We start from the raw sequence: 25314 nt of genomic DNA, 5'->3' as shown, positions 1-25314 counted from the left end.
TTTCATGATTCAGATAGGGCATGAAATTTTAAACAACTTTCCAATTTACTTCTATTATCTAATTTGCCTAATTCTTTAGATATCCTTTGTTGAAGAAATAGCAATGCACGTGTGTGAGCCAATCACGCAAGGCCTCTATGTGCAGCAACCAATCAGAAGCTACTGAGCGTATCTAGATATGATTTTCAGCAAGTGATATCAAGAGAATGAAGCAAATTAGATAATAGAAGTAAATTAGAAAGTTGTTTAAAATGACATGCTCTTTCTAAACCACAACAGAAAAAAATTGGGTTTAATGTCCCTTTAACCCTTCCTAATTTTAAAGATGATTATTAAAAATAACAAATAATAAACTGAAGGGTATTAAAGGGACAGTAAAGTTAAAATGTCTTTCAGACAGAGCATACAATTTTAAATAACTTTCCAATTTACTTCAATTATTTAATGCGCTTCCTTGTTATCTTTTGCTAAGAGATTTATCTAGGTAATCTCAGGAGCAGAATAGAACCTTGGTTCTAGCTGCTGATTGGTGGCTGCATATATATACCGATTGTCATTGGCTCACCCATATGTTCAGTTAGAAACCAGTAGTGCATTGCTGCTTTTTGAACAAATTATACCAAAAGAATTAAGGACATTTGATAATAGAAGTAAACTGTAAAGTTGTTTAAAATTGTATGTTCTACCTAAACCATGAAAGAAAAAAATGAGTTTCATGTCCCTTTAAAAACTCTGGCTAAATTAGTCATGCAGCATATTTTCAAAAACTAGGTCTACATGCAAATTATATTATTTGGAGAGGAAAACAGAGTCACACAGCAGAAAAGATAATATATGTCTGTGAAATAAGGGTCATTCAGAAAGAAGTGCCAACTCCATGCCCCAACTTTATTAATAACAATGCCAAACACCCAGTGTGCATGTTCTTTGCTAATTCCACACATGGTTATTTGGTTACATACTAGTCAGGGACTGCTTTATCATTATTAGATTATTAAACTGCTATACACAGACACACACACACACACACACAAAGCACAAATCTACATACCAATACATTGATTTTTGTGCATATGTGAATAAATAATATATATGATGGGTTATTGATCAGAACTTCACTTAATCTCTTGAACTTTTAGAGTATTACTTTTTAAACAGGTTATATTATATTGAACAAACAGAGTTTTTCTTTTCTCTTTTTTTTTTTACTTTGTTTTTAGCTATCGGGACTGCATTAGATCATGTAGAAGAAGCAACACTTGTGAAGCTAAAGGAGGAATCTATCACTGTTAGGGCAACATGCTTTGGAATCTGTGTACTACATGGAATTCTCCAAACCCTGAAATTATTTCCAAATACAGGACTAAATGATTTAATCGCTATGGGGCCTATTCAGCTAAATCAGGTATGCACGATTTCACATTCTGCTATCAATATAAAAGTAATAGAATCATAACGTTTTATGCTTATAATGATCTGCTAATACAAAAATCCATTCTTTCTCTTGTTAAGTGTATCCAGTCCACGGATCATCCATTACTTATGGGATATTAACTCCTCCCCAACAGGAAGTGCAAGAGGATTCACCCAGCAGAGCTGCTATATAGCTCCTCCCCTAACTGCCATTACCAGTCATTCTCTTGCACCCAACGAATAGATAGGATGTGTGAGAGGACTGTGGTGATTATACTTAGTTTCATACCTTCAATCAAAAGTTTGTTATTTTATAATAGCACCGGAGTGTGTTATTCCTTCTCTGGTAGAATTTGAAGAAGAATCTACCTGAGTTTTTCTATGATTTTAGCCGGAGTAGTTAAGATCATATTGCTGTTTCTCGGCCATCTGAGGAGAGGTAAACTTCAGATCAGGGGACAGCGGGCAGATTAATCTGCAAAGAGGTATGTAGCAGCTTATTATTTTCTGACAATGGAATTGATGAGAAAATTCTGCCATACCGATATAATGTAAACTCAGCCTTAAATGCAGTAGCAGCAACTGGTATCAGGCTGTCATGTATGTATATTTTACACTTCAGTATTCTGGGGAATGGCACTTCACTGGAATTATACTGTATGCATAAAACTTTAGCCTAATTTGCAGGGACTAGCAACAGGCTTTTTAATAACACTCAATTTATTAATGTTAAACGTTTTTTGCTGGCATGTAAAATCGTTTAATTTTCTGAGGTACTGGGTGAAAAAATGTTTTGGGCACTATTTTTTTCCACTTGGCAGTCGTTTTATTTAATTTATGACAGTTTACTGATCTCTCTCACTGTTATGTGTGAGGGGGAGGGACCTTTTTTGGTGCTTTTGCTACGCATCAAAAAATTCAGTCAGAAGTTTATAGTCTTCCCTGCATGATCCGGTTCATCTCTACAGAACTCAGGGGTCTTCAAAACTTGTTTTGAGGGAGGTAATCACTCACAGCAGAGCTGTGAGATTGTAGTTGACTGTGATAAAAAAAAGAAAACGTTTATTTCTGTATTTTTTTTTTCTGCTATCAGGGTTAGTTATCCTTTGCTAATGGGAGCAATCCTTTGCTAAAATTGTGTTTTTTACAAAGATTTGATGCTATAACTTTTCAGTTTATTAATTTTCAACTGTCATAACTTTTTCTGTGCTTCTTATAGGCACAGTACGTTTTCATATTATAGTAAATGACTTGAAAAGTATTTCCAAGTTGCTAGTTTATTTGCTAGTGTGTTAAACATGTCTGATTCAGAGGAAGATATCTGTGCTATATGTGCTAAAGCCAAAGTGGAGTCCAATAGAAATTTATGTAACTAACTGTATTGATGCTACTTTAAATAAAAGTCAATCTGTACAAATTGAACATATTTCACCAAACAACGAGGGGAGAGTTATGCCGACTAACTCGCCTCACGTGTCAGTACCTGCATCTCCCGCTCGGGAGGTGCGTGATATTGTAGCGCCGAGTACATCTGGGCGGCCATTACAAATCACATTACAGGATATGGCTACTGTTATGACTGAAGTTTTGGCTAAATTACCAGAACTAAGAGGTAAGCGTGATCACTCTGGGGTGAGAACAGAGTGCGCTGATAATATTAGGGCCATGTCAGACACTGCGTCACAATTTGCAGAACATGAGGACGGAGAGCTTCATTCTGCGGGTGACGGTTCTGATCCAAACAAACTGGATTCAGATATTTCAAATTTTAAATTTAAGCTGGAAAACCTCCGTGTATTACTAGGGGAGGTGTTAGCGGCTCTGAATGATTGTAACACAGTTGCAATACCAGAGAAAATGTGTAGGTTGGATAAATATTTTGCGGTACCGGCGAGTACTGACGTTTTTCCTATACATAAGAGACTTACTGAAATTGTTACTAAGGAGTGGGATAGACCCGGTGTGCCGTTCTCACCCCCTCCGATATTTAGAAAGATGTTTCCAATAGACGCCACCACACGGGACTTATGGCAAATGGTCCCTAAGGTGGAGGGAGCAGTTTCTACTTTAGCTAAGCGTACCACTATCCCGGTGGAGGATAGCTGTGCCTTTTCAGATCCAATGGATAAAAAGTTAGAGGGTTACCTTAAGAAAATGTTTGTTCAACAAGGTTTTATATTGCAACCTCTTGCATGCATTGCGCCTGTCACGGCTGCAGCAGCATTTTGGTTTGAGTCTCTGGAAGAGACACTTGAATCAGCTCCATTAGATGAGATTACACACAAGCTTAAAGCCCTTAAGTTAGCTAACTCATTTATTTCAGATGCCGTAGTACATTTAACTAAACTTACGGCTAAGAATTCCGGATTCGCCATTCAGGCACGCAGAGCACTGTGGCTAAAATCCTGGTCAGCTGACGTTACTTCTAAATCTAAATTGCTTAATATACCTTTCAAAGGGCAGACCTTATTCGGGCCCGGGTTGAAAGAAATTATCGCTGACATTACAGGAGGTAAAGGCCATGCCCTGCCTCAAGACAGATCCAAACCTAAGGCTAGACAGTCTAATTTTCGTTCCTTTCGTAATTTCAAAGCAGGAGCAGCATCAACTTCCTCTGCACCAAAACAGGAAGGAGCTGTTGCTCGCTACAGACAAGGCTGGAGACCTAACCAGTCCTGGAACAAGGGCAAGCAGGCCAGGAAACCTGCTGCTGCCCCTAAGACAGCATGAATCGAGGGCCCCCGATCCGGGAACGGATCTAGTGGGGGGCAGACTTTCTCTCTTCGCCCAGGCTTGGGCAAGAGATGTCCAGGATCCCTGGGCGTTAGAGATCATATATCAGGGATACCTTCTAGACTTCAAATTCTCTCCCCCAAGAGGGAGATTTCATCTGTCAAGGTTGTCAACAAACCAAATAAAGAAAGAGGCGTTTCTACGCTGCGTACAAGATCTTTTATTAATGGGAGTGATCCATCCGGTTCCGCGGTCGGAACAAGGACAAGGGTTTTACTCAAATCTGTTTGTGGTTCCCAAAAAAGAGGGAACTTTCAGGCCAATCTTGGATTTAAAGATCCTAAACAAATTCCTAAGAGTTCCATCGTTCAAAATGGAAACTATTCGGACAATTTTACCCATGATCCAAAAGGGTCAGTACATGACCACAGTGGATTTAAAGGATGCTTACCTTCACATACCGATTCACAAAGATCATTACCGGTATCTAAGGTTTGCCTTTCTAGACAGGCATTACCAGTTTGTAGCTCTTCCATTCGGATTGGCTACGGCTCCGAGAATCTTCACAAAGGTTCTGTGTGCTCTTCTGGCGGTACTAAGACCGCGAGGAATTGCGGTAGCTCCGTACCTAGACGACATTCTGATACAAGCTTCAAGCTTTCAAACCGCCAAGTCTCATACAGAGTTAGTACTGGCATTTCTAAGGTCGCATGGATGGAAGGTGAACGAAAAGAAAAGTTCTCTCTTTCCGCTCACAAGAGTTCCCTTCTTGGGGACTCTTATAGATTCTGTAGAAATGAAGATTTACCTGACAGAAGACAGGTTAACAAAGCTTCAAAATGCATGCCGTGTCCTTCATTCCATTCAACACCCGTCAGTAGCTCAATGCATGGAGGTGATCGGCTTAATGGTAGCAGCAATGGACATAGTACCCTTTGCACGTCTACATCTCAGACCGCTGCAATTGTGCATGCTAAGTCAGTGGAATGGGGATTACTCAGACTTGTCCCCTACTCTGAATCTGGATCAAGAGACCAGAAATTCTCTTCTATGGTGGCTTTCTCGGCCACATCTGTCCAGGGGGATGCCATTCAGCAGGCTGGACTGGACAATTGTAACAACAGACGCCAGCCTACTAGGTTGGGGCGCTGTCTGGAATTCTCTGAAGGCTCAGGGACAATGGAATCAGGAGGAGAGTCTCCTACCAATAAACATTCTGGAATTGAGAGCAGTTCTCAATGCCCTTCTGGCTTGGCCCCAGTTAACAACTCAGGGGTTCATCAGGTTTCAGTCGGACAACATCACGACTGTAGCTTACATCAACCATCAGGGAGGGACAAGAAGCTCCCTAGCAATGATGGAAGTATCAAAGATAATTCGCTGGGCAGAGTCTCACTCTTGCCACCTGTCAGCAATCCACATCCCGGGAGTGGAGAACTGGGAGGCGGATTTCTTAAGTCGTCAGACTTTTCATCCGGGGGAGTGGGAACTTCATCCGGAGGTCTTTGCCCAAATACTTCGACGTTGGGGCAAACCAGAGATAGATCTCATGGCGTCTCGACAGAACGCCAAGCTTCCTCGTTACGGGTCCAGATCCAGGGATCCGGGAGCGGTTCTGATAGATGCTTTGACAGCACCTTGGACCTTCGGGATGGCTTATGTGTTTCCACCCTTCCCGATGCTTCCTCGATTGATTGCCAGAATCAAATAGGAGAGAGCATCAGTGATTCTAATAACGCCTGCATGGCCACGCAGGACTTGGTATGCAGATCTAGTGGACATGTCATCCTGTCCACCTTGGTCGCTACCTCTGAAACAGGACCTTCTGATCCAGGGTCCCTTCAAACATCAAAATCTAATTTCTCTGAAGCTGACTGCTTGGAAATTGAACGCTTGATTTTATCAAAACGTGGTTTTTCTGAGTCAGTTATTGATACCTTAATACAGGCTAGGAAGCCTGTTACCAGAAAGATTTACCATAAGATATGGCGCAAATACTTATATTGGTGCGAATCCAAGAGTTACTCATGGAGTAAGGTTAGGATTCCGAGGATATTGTCTTTTCTACAAGAAGGTTTAGAAAAGGGTTTATCCGCTAGTTCCTAAAAGGGACAGATTTCAGCTCTGTCCATTCTTTTACACAAACGTCTGTCAGAAGTTCCGGACGTTCAAGCTTTTTGTCAGGCTTTAGCTAGGATCAAGGCTGTGTTTAAAACTGTTGCTCCACCATGGAGTTTGAACTTAGTTCTTAATGTTTTACAGGGGGTTCCGTTTGAACCCCTTCATTCCATTGATATCAAGTTGTTATCTTGGAAAGTTCTGTTTTTAATGGCGATTTCCTCGGCTCGAAGAGTCTCTGAGTTATCTACCTTACATTGTGATTCTCCTTATCTGATTTTTCATTCAGACAAGGTAGTTCTGCGTACTAAACCTGGGTTCCTACCTAAGGTGGTCACTAACAGGAATATCAATCAAGAGATTGTGGTTACATCTTTGTGTCCTAATCCTTCTTCGAAAAAGGAACGTCTGCTACACAATCTAGATGTAGTCCGTGCCCTGAAATTTTATCTACAGGCAACTAAGGATTTTCGACAAACGTCTTCCCTGTTTGTCGTTTATTCTGGTCAGAGGAGAGGTCAAAAAGCTTCGGCTACCTCTCTCTCCTTTTGGCTTCGTAGCATAATACGGTTAGCCTATGAGACTGCTGGACAGCAGCCTCCTGAAAGAATTACAGCACATTCTACTAGAGCTGTGGCTTCCACTTGGGCCTTTAAGAATGAGGCTTCTGTTGAACAGATTTGCAAGGCTGCAACTTGGTCTTCTCTTCATACTTTTTCCAAATTTTACAAATTTGACACTTTTGCTTCTTCGGAGGCTGTTTTTGGGAGAAAGGTTCTTCAGGCAGTGGTTCCTTCCGTATAAAGAGCCTGCCTGTCCCTCCCGTCATCCGTGTACTTTAGCTTTGGTATTGGTATCCCATAAGTAATGGATGATCCGTGGACTGGATACACTTAACAAGAGAAAACATAATTTATGCTTACCTGATAAATTTATTTCTCTTGTAGTGTATCCAGTCCACGGCCCGCCCTGTCACTTTAAGGCAGGTAATTTTTCCATTAAACTACAGTCACCACTGTACCCTATGGTTTTCCTTTCTCTGCATGTTTTCGGTCGAATGACTGGTAATGGCAGTTAGGGGAGGAGCTATATAGCAGCTCTGCTGGGTGAATCCTCTTGCACTTCCTGTTGGGGAGGAGTTAATATCCCATAAGTAATGGATGATCCGTGGACTGGATACACTACAAGAGAAATACATTTATCAGGTAAGCATAAATTATGTTTTTCAAAGTTGTATATGGATACAGTCATGATGATAATTCTTTTTAATACTGGCAGTGGACAAACCACTTTTAAACAGGAGTGATGTATGTTTAGAGGTAACAAAAATATCTGTGGACGGCCATACTTTTTATTTTGAAATAAGACCAAATATACTACTTTCTATTAAAGGGACAGTCTACACCAGAATTTGCATTGTTTTAAAAGATAGATAATCCCTTTATTACCCATTCCCCAGTTTTGCATAACTAACACAGTTAAATTAATATATTTTTTACCTCTGTGATTACCTTGTATCTAAGCCTCTGCAAACTGCCCCTTTATTTCAGTTCTTTTGACAGACTTGCAGTTTAGCCAATCAGTGCTGGCTCCCAGGTAACTTCACATGCATGAGCACAGTGTTATCTATATGAAACACATGAACTAACACCCTCTAGTGGTAAACAACTGTTAAAATGCATTCTGAAAAGAGGTGGCCTTCAAGGTCTTAGAAATTAGCATATGAACCTCCTAGGTTAAACTTTCAACTAAGAATCCCAAGAGAACAAAGCAAAATTGATGATAAAATTAATTTGGAAAATTGTTTAAAATTACATGCCCTATCTGAATCAGGAAAGTTTATTTTGGACTTGACTGTCCCTTTAAACCCTGAAAAATAATTTACTTCTGGTTTTGTTACCTGCAATGACTGCTTGACCCAGAATGGTAAACACTTATGGCTAGATTACGAGTTGTGCGTTAAGGTAAAAAAGCAGCGTTAACAGGTCCTAACGCTGCTTTTTTACACTTTTTTGGCCTTAACGCAAAGCAACTTACATAAATTTTGTAAAGGCTTTTTTCTATGGGACTTCTATAGTGCCGGTAATACGAGTCTGCCTGGGCGGCCAAAAAGTGTGCGGTACACCCTCTACCGCCAAGATCCGTAACGCATTCTAAAGTCAGTAGTTATGAGTTTTACGCTATGCAGGAGATTAGGGGTTAATAAATATAATGTAGGTGTCAGCGATGTTGGGGGCAGCAGGTTAGGGGTTATTAAGTTTTATGTAGGTGGCGGCGATGTCCAGAGCGGCAGATTAGGGGTTAATAAGTATAATGTAGGTGTCGGCGATGTCAGAGTGGCAGATTAGGGGTTAATAAGTGTAAGATTAGGGGTGTTTAGACTTGGGGTTCATGTTAGGGTGTTAGGTGTAAACATAAAATGTGTTTCCCCATGGGAATCAATGAGGCTGCATTACTGAGCTTTATGCTGCTTTTTTGCAGGTGTTAGACTTTTTCTCAGCCGGCTCTCCCCATTGATGTTTATGGGGTAAACGTGCACGAGCACATACAACCAGCTCACCGCTCACTTAAGCAGCGCTGGTATTGGAGTGCAGTGCCTGTTAACGCCGGGTTGATAAAAACCCGTAATACCAGCGCTGCAGTAAAGTGAGCGATCAGAATAAACTGCAAATTAGCACCGCACCCCTCATAACGCACAACTCGTAATCTAGCCGTTTATTTCTTCAGGATTTCTCGGTATGAGTTATTATCCAGAGATTTTTCAATAATTTCCCTTTTTTTTTTGCCAACATAATGATAGTGTCCATTTAACATAACCCATTTAATGCTTTCTAAGCTTTTAGAATATGGAGCAGCTCTCAGAAATTAAATTAGCATCTTAATGAAAGGTTAAGTTTTAATTTGCCCATCTAATTTATTTAACAATTTAGAGTAAACTTAAATGCACTTCAAAGACCTCTAATTAGTTCTGAACTAGAAAAGCAAGAGCTTTTTTCCAGCAGTTTAAATACAGTAAGTGAAGATTTTAAGCATTTAGCCCGAAGACTGGATATTTGCTTTAATACCTGTAGCAATTAACATAATTGGTATTGATATTAAACCCTTATTTGAAATATCTAAGATTATTTTAAGAGTTTTTATTTTCAAATATATATGTTGTACTGCAAAGATTTATAATAATTAATGAAAAATCACTGTTCTGTTACGCACACACACACAGCAAGATTACATGTAGCGTGTTATGAGTTTTCCACACGGGCTGTGGTCTTTTCACAATCAATTTCCATTGCGCAGGTATTACAAGTCTTGAAAAATCACAATTGTGCACATGCATTTGCCTTTTACACAACAATCCTTTCCACACTCGAAGAGCTATAGTTAATGCTTTTTTGCAACAAAAAAGTTTCACGAAACACTTCGAAAAATACTTTACAAAGTAGATTTGCACTCATATTAACACTGTCTAATAAAAAGAATAAAAAAAAATATATTGCACACAAAAGTTATAAGGGCTCAAAGATATGAGATCTCGGGTGTTAGGAAAAAAAAAGCTGATTCAGGGATTTTACATTGACATACATAGAAAACACAGATTTATATGTATACACATATGTTTAACTATAGAGATAATAAAAATATATTACATTACAATCTTACACACATATTTTCAATGCGATATTCGCATACAGATCTGGAGATATCTAGACGTATAAATATTCATATACATATCTCCCAGTAAATAGATATATCAGTCCAAATATCATCAAATATATAGAGAAGTATTTATTTAGAAATCAATAGAACATATTCCATTGCGAAAACATTTTCGCAATATGAAATATTCTCATTTTCATGTTCACATTTTATGGAAAAGATCTCATGGGCTTTGCCCAACATATTAGTTTTTTTTTTGTATTTGTCTTCTCCATTGACATCTATGGGAAATATGTCAACGCACACGCAATTTGACTGTTTACATTACGTGGCTTAACGTGAATACAAAATAAGTTATTTTGCAACTTGTAATAAATGCGTAACCGATTTGCCGTGCGACTTCTAATCTTGCTCACAGACTATTATTCAACGTATGACGATACTGATCACCACTGTATTATAATTTAGTACGGCTGTTTAATCTATTTAACCCCTTAATGACCAGACCATTCTTCAATTTTCTTACCCTTAATGACAATGGCTATTTTTACATTTCTGCAGTGTTTGTGTTTAGCTGTAATTTTCCTCTTTCTCATTTACTGTACCCACACATAATATATACCGTTTTTCTCGCCATTAAATGGAATTTCTAAAGATACCATTATTTTCATCATATCTTATAATTTACTATAAAAAAAATATAAAATATGAGGAAAAAATGGAAAAAAAACACACTTTTTCTAACTTTGACTCCCAAAATCTGTTACACATCTACAACCACCAAAATACACCCATTCTAAATAGTTTCTAAATGTTGTCCCGAGTTTAGAAATACCCAATGCTTACATGTTCTTTGCTTTTTTTGCAAGTTATAGGGCCATAAATACAAGTAGCACTTTGCTATTTCCAAACCACTTTTTTTCAAAATTAGCGCTAGTTACATTGGAACACTGATATCTTTCAGGAATCCCCGAATATCCCTTGACATGTATATATTTATATTTAGAAGACATCCCAAAGCATTGATCCAGGCCCATTTTGGTATATTTCATGCCACCATTTCACCGCTAAATGCGATCAAATAAAAAAAATTGTTGACTTTTTCACAAATGTTTTCACAAACTTTAGGTTTCTCGCTGAATTTATTTACAAACAACTTGTGCAATTATGGCATAAATGGTTGTAAATACTTCTCTGGGATCCCCTTTGTTCAGAAATAGCAGACCTATATGGCTTTGGCGTTGCTTTTTGGTAATTAGAAGGCCGCTAAATGCCGCTGCACACCACACGTGTATTATGCGCAGCAGTGAAGGGGTTAATTAGGGATCTTGTAGGGAGCTTTTAGGTTTAATTTTAGCTTTAGTGTAGTGCAGTAGACAACCCAAATTATTGATATAGGCCCATTTTGGTATATTTCATGCCACCATTTCACCGCCATATACGATCAAATAAAAAAAAAACTTAAATGTTTCACAATTTTAGGTTTCTCACTGAAATGATTTACTAACAGCTTGTGCAATTATGGCACAAATGGTTGTAAATGCTTCTCTGGGATCCCCTTTGTTCAGAAATAGCAGACATATATGGCTTTGGTGTTGCTTTTTGGTAATAATAAGGCCGTTAAATACTGCTGCGCACCACACTGGTAATATGCCCAGCAGTTAAGGGGTTAATTAGGTAGCTTGTAGGGTTAATTTGTAGCTTTAGTGTAGAGATCAGCCTCCCACCTGACACATCCCACCCCCTGATCCACCCCTGACCCCCCTCAAACAGCTCTCTTCCCTCCCCCACCTCACAATTGTCACCGCCATCTTAAGTACTGGCAGAAAGTCTGCCAGTACTGAAATAAAAATAATTTATATATATAAATATATATATAATTTTTAATTTTTTTTCATACAGTCTGCAGTGATGGATCCCCCCTTACCCCACAACCTCCCTGATCGCCCCATAGGTCTCTCTAACCCTCCCCCTCTATCTATTTGCCGCCATCTTGGGTACTGGCAGCTGTCTGCCAGTACCCAATTTGCCCCCCAAAATATTTTTTTTTAACTTTTTTTATATGAAATATTTATTTTCTGTAGTGTAGCTGGCCCCTCTAACTAATCTACATCCCTCCCCCTCCCAGATCCCTTACTAAAGAAAGGAGATCCCCCTGCATCTACATCGATCCTTTATTTTTTTCAGTGGCCTGTATATTTTGCGTGCGCACGCACCCGCCTCCTCGCCCCCGCCAGCCGCAACCGCAACCCTGGCAGCAATCGGCGACAATGATATTGCGAGTGGGCAATACTCACATAAGGTACATATTGCCAAAAGCTGCTCCCACCCACCAACGAATTTGTTAACATCCATAACCGATGCAGATGGGGCCACAGAGTGGCCCTTTCTGCATCGGTATGTAAAATGGGGGATTGTAGTGATGCCTCAATATTGAGGCATCACTACAATCCCTTGTAAGCAGCTGTAAGCGATCATGATCGCTTCCAGCACTTCAGACAACAGAAGACGTACCAGGTACGTCAACTGTCATTAAGGGAAGTTTTTTCTCTGACGTACCTGGTACGTCCTCTGTCATTAAGGGGTTAAAAAAACAAACAAAAAACATATTTTGATAAAAGTCAAGGGCCCCTATTTACCAAAGGTCTTGCGGACCTGATCCGACAGTGCGGATCAGGTCCGCAAGACCTCGCTAAATGCGGAGAGCAATACGCTCTCCGCATTTAACATTGCACCAGCAGCTCACAAGAGCTGCTGGTTCAACGCCGCCCCCTGCAGACTCGCGGCCAATGGGCCTCTAGCAGGGAGCTGTCAATCAACCCGATCGTACTCGTTCGGGTTGATTTGCGGCGATGTCTGTCCGCGGACAGGGTTATGGAGCAGCGGTCTTTAGACCGCTGCTTCATAACTTGTGTTTCTGGCGAGTCTGAAGACCAGTAAACACAGCAGATTTGCATAATCAACAAATGCAAGATAACAAGACAATACAATAGCATTTGCTCTGAATTTCAAATGAGTAGTAGATTCTTTTTTAACACATTTCAAGGTTATGTATATTTCCACTCCCCCTGTACCATGTGATATCAATCAGCCAATCACAAATGCATATACGTATAGTCTGAGTTCTTGCCCATGCTCAGTAGGAGCTAGTGACTCACAAAAGTGTAAATATAAAAGACTGTGCACATTTTTTTTAATGGAAGTAAATTGGAAAGTTGTTTAAAATTACATGCTGTATCTGAATCATGAAAATGTAATAAAACCTGAGTGTCCCTTTAAATGGGCCCCATGGTATAAAAATATACAAACACTGTTTTGAGTCTTCAAATAAATTTGATGCAAACAGCAAAAAAGGAAAAGTATTTCTCCACCTTCAATGTTTCAAGACAAAATTAGTAGAGAGTAGAGCTAGTTTGAAATGACCTGCAGGCAATAGGCTACATTTTATAGATATTTACTGACTATTTTTTGGTATCCCTTACCCTTGGCTTACTGGATGAAGGTTACAGGTGTAGTTGAAAAGCAAATTAAATTAAAGTGCAACTTTATATGTTTTATATTGTTTTATGTTATATAACTTTTATGTACTTATAGATTCAAAAGCTTATATAAGAATATTCCAAAGTAGATTTTGTTTTATTTTTGCGTACCCTTGTCTTGGGATTGAGTTGGCCATCCAACGAAGTGCAGATAATTAAATGAGCTGAGTAAATGCACTGCCTGACTCGCTCATACACTTTAATCCCCAGTGATGTCATGCACAATATTGCTAGTATTGATTGACAGTTCTGAGCTGACTGTAATTGGCAAGTGGCCCCCTGGATATAACGAACAACTCAAGAATGTATAATAAATTTATTTCCTACATGCTTTGTATTCAAACAGCAATAATACAAAATACCAATAATACTATAAACTCAATGAAGAGAGATATTAACATTGTCAATATGGTCATTGTTGTAATCTTTATGTCTTGTTATGAATAATTATCATTTAATATGTTGCTTTTATGTGATTTGTGTAGGCCATTGATATCGCTGTATCTGCTTATGATAAAATGAAAAACCCCAGAGACTTTTCTGATGCTGTGAAGGAGGGAGTGAATGGTGTGTATGGCAGTCTTACAGTATGCTCTGAACATACAGCTTACATTCAAGCACTCGTGCATGAAATCATTTGCTCCAGCCTAGAACAAAAGGGTAAGTAATTTTTAATCTAGAGATGCATGTAGTATTTTAAATTTCTTCTGTTTTTTTTCACTACATTACACAAATGTAAACACATTTTTTACTTTTTTATTTTATCAATGACATCATATTTATCTACATTGGTAAACACACTATCATTTAAAGGGACAGTCTAGTCCAAAATAAACTTTCATGATTCAGATAGAGAATGTAATTTTAAAGAATTTTCCAAATTACTTTTATCACCAATTTTGCTTTGTTCTCTTGGTATTCTTAATTGAAAGCTAAACCTAGGAGGTTCATATGCTAATTTCTAAGTCCTTGAAGTCCGCCTCTTCTCTCAGGGCATTTTGACAGTTTTTCACCACTAGAGGGTGTTAGTTCATGTGTGTCATATAGATAACACTGTGCTCATGCACGTGGAGTTCTAGGGAGCCAGCTCTAATTGGCTAAAATGGATGACTGTCAAAAGAACTGAAATAAGGGGGCAGTTTGCAGAGGCTTAGATACAAGGTAATCACAGAGGTAAAATGTGTATTTATAGAACTGTGTTGTTTATGCAATACTAGGGAATTGGTAATAAAGGGATTATCTATCTTTTTAAACAATAAAAACTCTGGTGTAGACTGTCCCTTTAACTTAAATTATGTAATTTATTAATGCACATTAATGCACATTAATACATATCATTATTTAGATGTATAATCTACCAGGTTTAATTTTTTGTTGAGAATTGTTTGGAAATTTTAGAGAAAGAGGAGAAGGAGACAATGAGAGAAATAAAATAATTTAGAGAAAATGAGAGAGTACTGTCTAATACAAACAGGAATAGCTTAAATCAGTGTTTTGTAAAAGCATGAGTATTTATACATATATATCTATGAGGGGTTAGAAATTATCTAGGCTGAGGAAGCAGGTTAGAAAATATCTATGCTGAGGAAGCATTAATGGACAGGACAGTATGAAAGGGAGGAGAGAAATAAAGATCAGGGGTCACCAAATGGCAGTCAGAGAGCCTTATGTGGAAAAAGCAGGACTAAGAATGTGTGCCATAGTGGAAACTAAAATGATGTGCTTTGGAGTGGCCACAACTCAAAAGAGATCTTTGGAGGGGAGAACAGCAGTCACATGGTACCATGTAACCTTACCTAAATCTGGCCATGTGCCACTGGACATTTTAGGAAATATTTTGTTTGTTTGTTTAATATGCATTCATTTAGACGTGGTCTGCAAGGCTTATTACATTTAAACTATGTCCCCTATATTTTAGAAAGTTGGTCATCTATTTGCCTAGATTAAATAAACTTTTCTACTGTGGGATCCTACAGCATTGCAAGTTACCTCACAGGATGCAAGAAATAATAAAGCTCTGTAGATGCCTTAGGGACGTTTTATATATTTCTTGATATTATTAAAATTAAATTAATTGAATTTTATATTTAAACCATCAGTTTTTAAAAAGAACATTGTTAATTTGTCTTATGTTAATTGGACTATAAATTACAATGTGTCGGCAGAACAAAGGCTTTCAAACCTGCTTACAATTTAACCCCTTCTCATATGTGTTTGCTATGTAAGGAAGTGTTTGTGTATGTCCCTACTCAGATTTGAAACCTATGTGCACAGTATGTGTTTATTGCTAGACAGGGTCATGCAGCATTGCATTTAAAGCAGAATATGATTCCAAAGATGGACAGTGCTATTTCCACTTTGACTAGGCAGACTACCAGTACTTCTTTTAAGAATCCAATGGCCAGAAAACTTTAAGGTTTTCTCAGGAGGTCCTCTGAGCTAGAAGGCTATATGTTTCCTTTAGCTGTTAGTGTAGCCTGCGTATCTGAAGCTACTGCAGTATAGTGTGACAACATCTCTGACCTTATTTCCCAAAAAGCTTACCCTAATAAAATTCAGGATTGCTTGAGGTTGGTCAAGACTGCAAGCAGTCTAATTTGAGATCTAACTGTTAAAATAACTTGCATTAATGCAAAAAATGCTGCCGACATGACTGTACTGGTTAGAAGAGCCTAATGACTAAAGTCATTGTCTGTTGATATAATATGTAAAGGCAACCTTATTTCCCTTCCATTTCATGGAAATATATTTTTTGGACCTACACTAAATTGCTACAGTCACTGAAGGTAATGGAGATTTCCTGCCACAAGACAAAAAAGCTAAGGGCAGGGTTAAGTCCGCTAGATGATTTCACTTCTTTGGTCATTCTAAGATGCAAAGATCCTCCTCTTTTGTGCCTCAGAAGTTAGACATCTCCAAGTCCACATAGAAGCCTTGTTCCTCTTGGTTTAAGTCCTAACAAACCAAAAATAAAATGTTGTCCCTTTCTCCAAATCAGTATGAAGGTGTGGCTCCCAACCCAGACTCAGTTCTGAACTTTTTTAAGGAGACTTGGAGAACTTTCTGTTCAAGCTCCTTTGGTACTGATCATAATTTCCTAGGGGTACCGTACAGGCTTTTGGTCTCACCCTCCTCGAGGAAGATTCCTCTCCAGTCTCATGTTCAAAAAAAATAAGGTTTAACAGGCCTGGAAGCTATTAGAATTATTACCCTGGTCCCCTTGGGGGAACAGATTCAGAGGTTCTTTTAAAACCATTTTCATTGGACTGGGCTGGGAGATATGGGCAAAAAAAAATATCGCAATTTTTTTTAAAAAAAAAGTGATTGCGATTTAATCGCAATTTTCTTATAAATTACTATAACACCTTCATTTTGCATTCTAAAGTTTATTTAACACTACAGAATCTTAATGTACATGTTTCTCAATGTCCAATACACTCTTGGAGCATAAAAATACAAACCACAAAATAGTTAAAATAAAATTTACTGCCTGTGATGTGATTAAATAGTAGCCACTAGCCAGTTATTAGGTCTTATGACACACAACATTGTCATGTTTTCTTGGACAGTCATTCTGTTGACAGTGGTATGATTAACAAATGAAGCAGTGTAAGCCACATACACACACAATTATATATATATATATATATATATATATATAAACATATATATATATATATATATATATATATATATATATATATATATTTATTTTTTTTTCCCTTCTTTTTTAAACATTTTAATTTGACTAAAAATGAGCCCTGCTCCTGTCCAGGAATCCATTACAGGCATATAGCAGTAGGGGTGGGGGGCTGCTCCTTTCAGAAATGCTGTGCCTTGCTGATATAAGATACATTGTAGATGCAGTTAAGTTAACCCAGCAGCTAATAGCAGAGGGGACTGCAGTTTTAGCCTTTTGGTAGCTGTGGGGTTAATTGCATCTGCTATGTATTTGAGCCATTTCTCAGAAAGCAGGAGATTCTTTTGGAGGTTCCATAATGATTACATAACCTAAGTTTCAGACTGCAGACTTCCCTAGGGGGAAATATAAGTAAGTGGCTTTCTCTCCTCTTCATTTCTGCATGAGCTCTGCTTTTAGATTTCTAGATTGATCGGCTGCTTATGAGAACAGAAAGTGAAAGTAAAAAGTGAAAGTAAAACAGCCATTTTACAAATGTGTGCTAAAAGCAACCACTAGATGGAGCTGGTTTGCAAGAAATCACAAATTAATCAATGCATTACAGCCACTTCTAAAGGAATTTTTTATGTAGGAAAAAATCGCGACTCCTTGCGGTTTTAAAATCACGGCGATTAATTGCGGTTTTAAACCGCATATGCGATTAATCGTGCAGCCCTGGAATCCAGTCAGTGACTTACATGCCAATCTTGGATTACCTTTACTTCAGGAGGGTTAATGTATGTCTACCATAGACTTAAAATATGCTAATTTGCATATCCCTATTCACAGGGATCATATAACATTTTTCAGATTTGCCTTTCTTAACAGGGATTACCAATGTTCGCTGCTCCCATTTGTTCTGGTATCAGCACCAAGAATCTTCTCAAAGATACTAAGAGAAATTTAAAAAAAAAAAAAGTAAAGAGAGATCACTTTTTAACTTGTGTGTAGTTTGGGCCTTGATATTCAGAATTTCTTCTTCCTTGTTTATCCATTTTTCAGGTCCCCCACAAGGGACAAAAAGTTACTGCAATCACCTTGGCAGCATGGCTTAAAGCTTTGATTTGGGTAGAAAACCTAATTGCAGGGAAGTCTCCCCATGAATGAATTACTGCTCTCTCTACCAGAGTAGTCGCCACTTCTAGGGTTTTTAGAATTTAAGCTTATTAAACAGATGTGCAAGGCACATACTTGGTCATCTTTTCATACTTTTAACAAATTGTACCATTGTGTGCTGGTATTACGAGTTAGTTGCAATTTGAACGTGACCTCATTCTCATGCCGTCATACACAACACAGAACATAAGTCATCCGGGGATGGGCAGCAAATTTAAATATATCTGTTTATGCTTATTTACATACAGCTAGATTACAAGTTTTTCGTTATGAGTATAACGCTGTTTTTTCCCTACCGCTGCTATTACGAGTCTTGCAGGTATAGCTGTACCGCACACTTTTTTGGCCATCACACAACATCAGTACCGCACTTTTAAAAAAGTCCTTTTTCAATGAGACTTCCATAGCGCCGGTATTACGAGTTTTGCCTGGGAGGCCAAAAAGTGAGCGGTACACCCTATACCGTCAAGATTCGTACCGCCATCTAAAGTCAGTAGTTATGCTGTAACATAAAACTCATAACTTAAGTGTTAAAAAGTACATTAACACCTATAAACTACCTATTAACCCCTACACCAAGGCCCTTCCGCATCGCAAACACTAAAATAAAATGATTAACCCCTAATCTTGCGCTCTGGACATCACCGACACTAGAATAAAATTATTAACCCCTAAACTGCTGCCTTCCCACATAAAAAACACTATTTAACCCCTAATCTGCCGTCCGTCCACTCCGCCGCTATAATAAACTTATTTACCCCTAAACCTAACCCTAACACCCCCTAATTTAAATATAATTATAAAAAATATAAATAAAACCTACTATTAATAACTAAATAATTCCTATTTAAAACTAAATACTTACCTATAAAATAAAACCTAAGCAAGCTAGCTACAATATAACTAATAGTTACATTGTAGCAATCTTAGGTTTTATTTTTATTTCATAGCTAAGTTTGTATTTATTTTAACTAGGTAGCCTTTTGCAGGGTATTGCCCAAAGAAATCAGCTCTTTTACCTGTAAAAAAAAATACAAACAACCCCCCAACAGTAAAACCCACCACCCACACAACCAACCCCCCAAATAAAATCCTATCTAAATAAACCTAAGCTCCCCATTGCCCTGAAAAGGGCATTTGGATGGGCATTGCCCTTAAAAGGGCATTTAGCTCTTTTACATTGCCCAAAACCCAAAGCTAAAAATAAAACCCACCCAAAAAACCCTTAAAAAAAACCTAACACTAACCCCGAAGATCCACTTACAATTTTTGAAGACCGGACATCCATCCTCATCCAGCCGGTGAAGTCTTTATCCAAGTGGCAAGAAGTCCTCAACAAAGTCGGGAGAAGTCTTCATCCAAGCAGCAAGAAGTCCTCAACGAAGCCGGGAGAAGTCTTCATCCAAGCGGCAAGAAGTCCTCAACCAAGTCGGGAGAAGTCTTCATCCAAGCGGCAAAAAGTCATCCTCCAGGCGGGCAGAAGTCTTCATCCAGACGGCATCTTCTATCTTCATCGTTCCGATGCAGAGCGGCTCCAATCGGAATTCAAGGGGTGCCATCTTGGATGACGTCACTTAAAGGGTACCTTCAGTGTGCGGCTGGGACCGTATGAAGAGGATGCTCTGCGCCGGATGTCTTGAAGATGGAGCCGCTCCACGTCGGAAGGATGAAGATAGAAGATGCCGTCTGGATGAAGACTTCTGCCTGTCTGGAGGACGACTTCTTGCCGCTTGGATGAAGACTTCTCCCGACTTGGTTGAGGACCTCTTGCCGCTTGGATGAAGACTTCTCCCGGCTTCGTTGAGGACTTCTTGCCGCTTGGATGAAAACTTCTCCCGGCTTCGTTGAGGACTACTTGCCGCTTGGATGAAGACTTCGCCGGCTGGATGAGTATGGATGTACGGTCTTCAAAAACTGGAAGTGGATCTTCAGGGTTAGTGTTAGTTTTTTTTTACGGGTTTATTGGGTGGGTTTTATTTTTATATTAGGGTTTGGGCAGTAAAATAGCTAAATGCCCTTTTAAGGGTAAAGCCCATCCAAATGCCCTTTTCAGGGCAATGGGGAGCTTAGGTTTATTTAGATAGGATTTTATTTGGGGGGTTGGTTGTGTGGGTGGTGGGTTTTACTGTTGGGGGGTTGTTTATATATTTTTTTTACAGGTAAAATAGCTGATTTCTTTGGGGCAATGCCCCGCAAAAGGCCATTTTAAGGGCTATTGGCAGTTTAGTGTAGGCTATGTTTTTTTATTTTGATAGGGCTATTAGATTGGGAATAATTTGTTTTTATTTTTGATCATTTCTTTTTTTATTTTGTGTAATTTAGTGTTTATTATTTTTTGTAATTTAGATAAATGTATTTTTTTAATTTAATTTATTTAATTTTATTGTAATGTTAGGTGTTAGTGTAACTCAGGTTAGGTTTTATTTTACAGGTAAATCTGTCTTTATTTTAACAAGGTAGCTAGTAAATAGTTAATAACTATTTACTAACTAGTCTACCTAGTTAAAATAAATACAAACTTAGCTGTGAAATAAAAATAAAACCTAAGCTTAGGGTTTATTTTACAGGTAAGTATTTAGTTTTAAATAGGAATTATTTAGTTATCAATAGTAGGTTTTATTTAGATTTATTTTAATTATGTTAAAGTTAGGGGTGTTAGGGTTAGGGTTACGTTAGGGTTAGGTTTAGGGGTTAATATATTTATTTAATGTTAGTGATGTGGGAGGCCAGAGGTTTAGGGGTTAATTACTTTAGTATAGTGGCGGTGGCGGCATTGGGGGCTGCAGATTAGGAGTTAATAAATTTATGTAGGTGGCGACGACATTGGGGGCAGCAGATTGGGGTTAATAAATTTATGTAGGTGGCTGCGACATTGGCAGATTAGTGGTTAATAAATTTATGTAGGTGGCGGCGACATTGGGGGCAGCAGATTGGGGTTAATAAATTTATGTAGGTGGCTGCGACATTGGCAGATTAGGGGTTAATAAGTGTAATGTAGGTGTCGGCGATGTCGGGGGCGGCAGATTAGGGGTGTTTAGACTCGGGGTTTATATTAGGGTGTTAGGTTTAAACATAGACATCAATGAGGCTGCGTTATGGAGCTTTTCATTCCGTGATCGCAGGTGTTAGGCTTTTTTTTAGCCGGCTCTCCCCATTGATATCTATGGGGAAATCATGCACGAGCATGTCAAAGCAGTTCAAAGCAGTTCAAAGCAGTACTGGTATTTGTGTGCAGTATGGAGCTCAACGCAGCCATATTGCCCACAAACGCCGTTTTTTTGCAAACCTGTAATAGCAGCTCTATTAAAGGTGAGTGGTGGAAATAACTTGCAAGTTAGTAGCGAGCCACTCATAACGCAAAACTCGTAATCTGGCTGATATATATTTATGTGCTAATAATCATAGTAAGCTAGAACTGTACACCCAATACATATATAAGTCACATATGGAATAAATTAGAGTACTTGTTCAAGCTGTTCAAGCTGTATTGTCCAACCGTATTAGGCGTGAGAGCTCTCCATATCGTATAATAGTTCCAGAGACCGATATCCAGGAATCAAATCGTATCGTATGAGAGACAGTCCCACAATTTCAGATTGATAGATCCAATGTGAAGGACGCGCCACTATTTGTACAGGAACTAACTTTCCCTTGAACTCCCAGCAGCTGACTCTAAGAATAGAAAAGACAAAAGCGCACCTCCTCTAAGTGTAGTGTTTTATTATAAAAAGTTAAAAAGCACAAGGAGTGTGGATTGAGAGGTTGGGAGGAGTGTGGATTGGCACGTTAATACCTGACGTGATCCACTGACGTTCGGCATTCACCTCTTACCCGCATGACCACACGGCGTCTGACCCACTAGAGCAGGGGTTTCCAACCTTTAGGACCTCAGGGACCACTAAACTCATAATTTTTAATCCCGTGGACCAATAACATGATTTTATTGTATACAGGTATACTCCGTTCATACAGCAGATTAGGGACCGGAGCCCTGCTGTAAAGTGAAAACTGCCTTAAAGTAAAACAAGGCAGTTTTAGCTTTCTTTTCACTTGCCAGTCTGTTTAAAGACTTGAAAACATGTTTAAACTAACTTATATTAGGGGTGCAATAGTGCTAGGTTTAGTTTAACACTAGCACAGAACAGTATTTAATAAATACTGTACCTGTAAAATAGTGACAATTACTGTAGTAAAATTTGCCAGACTATAACACAGACACAGATTGCACTGTAATGCTGTAAACAGAGTGAACTAAGCATAACAAAATGGTGACAGTCACTTTTCTCCCAATCTCACAATGATTACAGCACTGTTTCAAAATCCTTGGAGGTTGAACTTCAGCTCCACAAAGCGCTGTAAAGTGAAGCGCTGTAAAGTGAGCTATACCTGTATAAATACAGTATATATATATATATATATATATATATATATATATATATACATACATACACACATACTGTACATAACTAGTATAACCATAGCTAAGTTTACATTATGTATATATTTACACATTTTTAAGAATTGTTTTTTAGAATTAACTAACTAAATGACAGAACTGAGAGAATACTTCCATATCACAGATGAAGGGTGAGTGTCAACTTTTGAGCTGGAAACAGAGATGCAGTTGCGCAGTACTACGCAATGTGCGTAGGTAGAGGCACTGTAGGGAGTTGTAGCGAGACAAGGGTGACACCATCAGAGTAGATTTATTCCTGCTTGATGGTGTTAAGGACCACCTACATCTTCTTGGGGACCACCAGTGGTCCATGGACCACTGGTTGGCGACCGCTGCACTAGAGGACTCGCGTGTAGGACTGAAAGAGCGAGGTATAATGGGTCAAATTACTGCAACATTTTATTGAGGCTTTGATGTTTTTTGTATCTTGTAAGTGCAGTTGTACTTGCACTTTTTAACTTTTTATAAACGCTACACTTAGAGGAGGTGCGCTTTTGTCTTTTATATTCGTAAATATATAATGTATGTATATAAGCATATACATATATATTTACAGGGAACAATCAGTTCCCATATACCGCAATGTAAAGGCACTTTTCAGTGCCAGTTTTTTTCTAACAACCGCCACTTGTAACTCCTAAAAAACGCTTATTGCAGTTTTTTTGTTAAAAAAGTTGCTAGGATTTTTTAATTGATTATAACCACTACACTTAATTTCTGGGGAAATTGGGGGACATTAAAAAAATTAACCAGAGGTCTGACCTTAGGTTAATCTTTTGAGCGTTAATTGCTATTGTAATTTTGGGGGGGGTTAGTTTAAAGGGGGAAGTTAGTTTAAATTTTTTTTTTTAATTTAGCTTTTTATTGTAACTTAGGAGGTTTAGTTTAGAGGGAGGTTAGGTGTTAGGTTAGTTTGTGCTTGGGATATGTGGCAGCATAGGGGTTAATATGTGGTATCATAGGGGTTAATAGTTATTTGCGGTGGGTATGTGGCAGCATTGGGGTTACTTGCGGTGGGTATGTGGAGGCATAGTGGTTAATAGTTAGCTAATGGTGGTGGGTATGTGGTGGCATAGGGGTTAATAGGATAGATACTTGTGGTGGGTATGTGGTGGCAAAGGGGTTAATAGTTACTTCTAGTGAGTATGTGGTGCCATAGGGGTTTAATAGATAGATATTTGTGGTGGCATAGGGGTTAATAGATACTTGCGGTGGGTATGTGGCCGCAAAGGGGTTAATAGGATAGATACTTGAGGTGGATATTTGGAGGCATAGGGGTTAATAGATAGATACTTGCTGTGCGTATGTGGCAGCATAGGGGTTAACAGATTGATACTTAAGGTGGGTATGTGGCAGCATAGGGGTTAATAGATACTTTCGTTGTGGCATAGGGGTTATTAGTTACTTGCAGTGGGTAGGTGTCGTCATAGGGGTTAATAGTTACTTGCTGTGGGTATGTGGCGGCATAGGGGTCAATAGAATAGATACTAGTGGTGGGTATGTGGTAGTTTAGATCTTTTTTAGTGTAGTGATAGTTTGTAGGGTACTTCGGTTTAGGCGGATTAGTGGTTAGGCACATGGCAGTTATATTCCAGGTATCCTTTACTATACATCACCAATATGGGCGATGCCACTATGTTTAGAGTTTGGAATATTTAGACAGGCTTGCTCGACAAAGTGGCAGTGCCGCCTCGTAGCACTTTCGATCATTGGGGCCTTTGAGTTCAGTGGTGTGCTACAAGCTAGGCAGACAAATATAGCTAGCCAGACACTGCTTGTAAAATATGTAACTTCTTTTCCCAGGGCAGCAACATCTTTGGGTGGGTTTGGAGCAAAACTGGTAATGTCGAAGTGAAGTACAAATGCAGTGGGGCGCCAGAGAAAAAATATTTTACCATTAATAAAATAATGTTTCTTTTTGTTCTCATTCACATCTGGCAACAAATTTTTCCCTTGGCTGTAGGCAAGAAAGGTGCATGGAGCTGATCCTGTTCTAGGTTTCGAGTACACTGTTAGACCCCTACAAGATCCAAATATATGGTTATGTATGGCTTTATATTGTTAATCCATTCCATATATATATATATATATATATTGCCCCAAAAAAATCTAACACCTAGATTACGAGTTTTGCGTTAGAGGCTATGCGGTGCTAACGAGCAGTTTTCTCTCACCACTCACTTACCTGCAGCGCTGGTATTACGAGTTTTCAGAAACCCGTCGTTAAAAGGCAAGAAGTGAGCATTGAGCAAAATTTTGCTCATTACCGCACTCCAATACCAGCGCTGCTTAAGTCAGTGGTGAGCTGGTGTAACGTGCTCGTGCACGATTTCCCCATAGGAATCAATGGGGAGAGCTGGCTGAAAAAATGTCACCTACAAAAAAAGCAGCGTAAGCTCCCTAACGCATCCCCATTGATTCCTATGGGGAAATAAAAGTTATGTCTACACCTAACACCCTAACATAAGCCCCGAGTCAAAACACCCCATATCTTACACTTATTAACCCTAATCTGCCGCCCCCGACATCGCCGACACCTACATTATACTTATTAACCCCTAATCTGCAGCTCTGGACACCGCCGCCACCTACATTATACTTATGAA

The 25314-nt window shown here is 38.8% G+C and overlaps 1 protein-coding gene across 1 annotated transcript in view; it reads left to right on the top strand.

Annotated features, from left to right (window-relative positions):
* LOC128652486 (uncharacterized) overlaps positions 1-25314 on the top strand; it is an 868114-nt gene that overhangs the window by 719095 nt on the left and 123705 nt on the right. The window contains exons 91-92 of the mRNA XM_053705422.1: positions 1221-1405; positions 13943-14117. Coding sequence (XP_053561397.1) covers positions 1221-1405; positions 13943-14117 — 360 coding nt within the window. The remainder of the gene's footprint in view (positions 1-1220; positions 1406-13942; positions 14118-25314) is intronic.

This window comes from Bombina bombina, chromosome 3 (genome assembly GCF_027579735.1).
Source record: "Bombina bombina isolate aBomBom1 chromosome 3, aBomBom1.pri, whole genome shotgun sequence".
NCBI lineage: Eukaryota > Metazoa > Chordata > Amphibia > Anura > Bombinatoridae > Bombina > Bombina bombina.
This window is presented reverse-complemented; position numbering and strand designations above follow the sequence as displayed.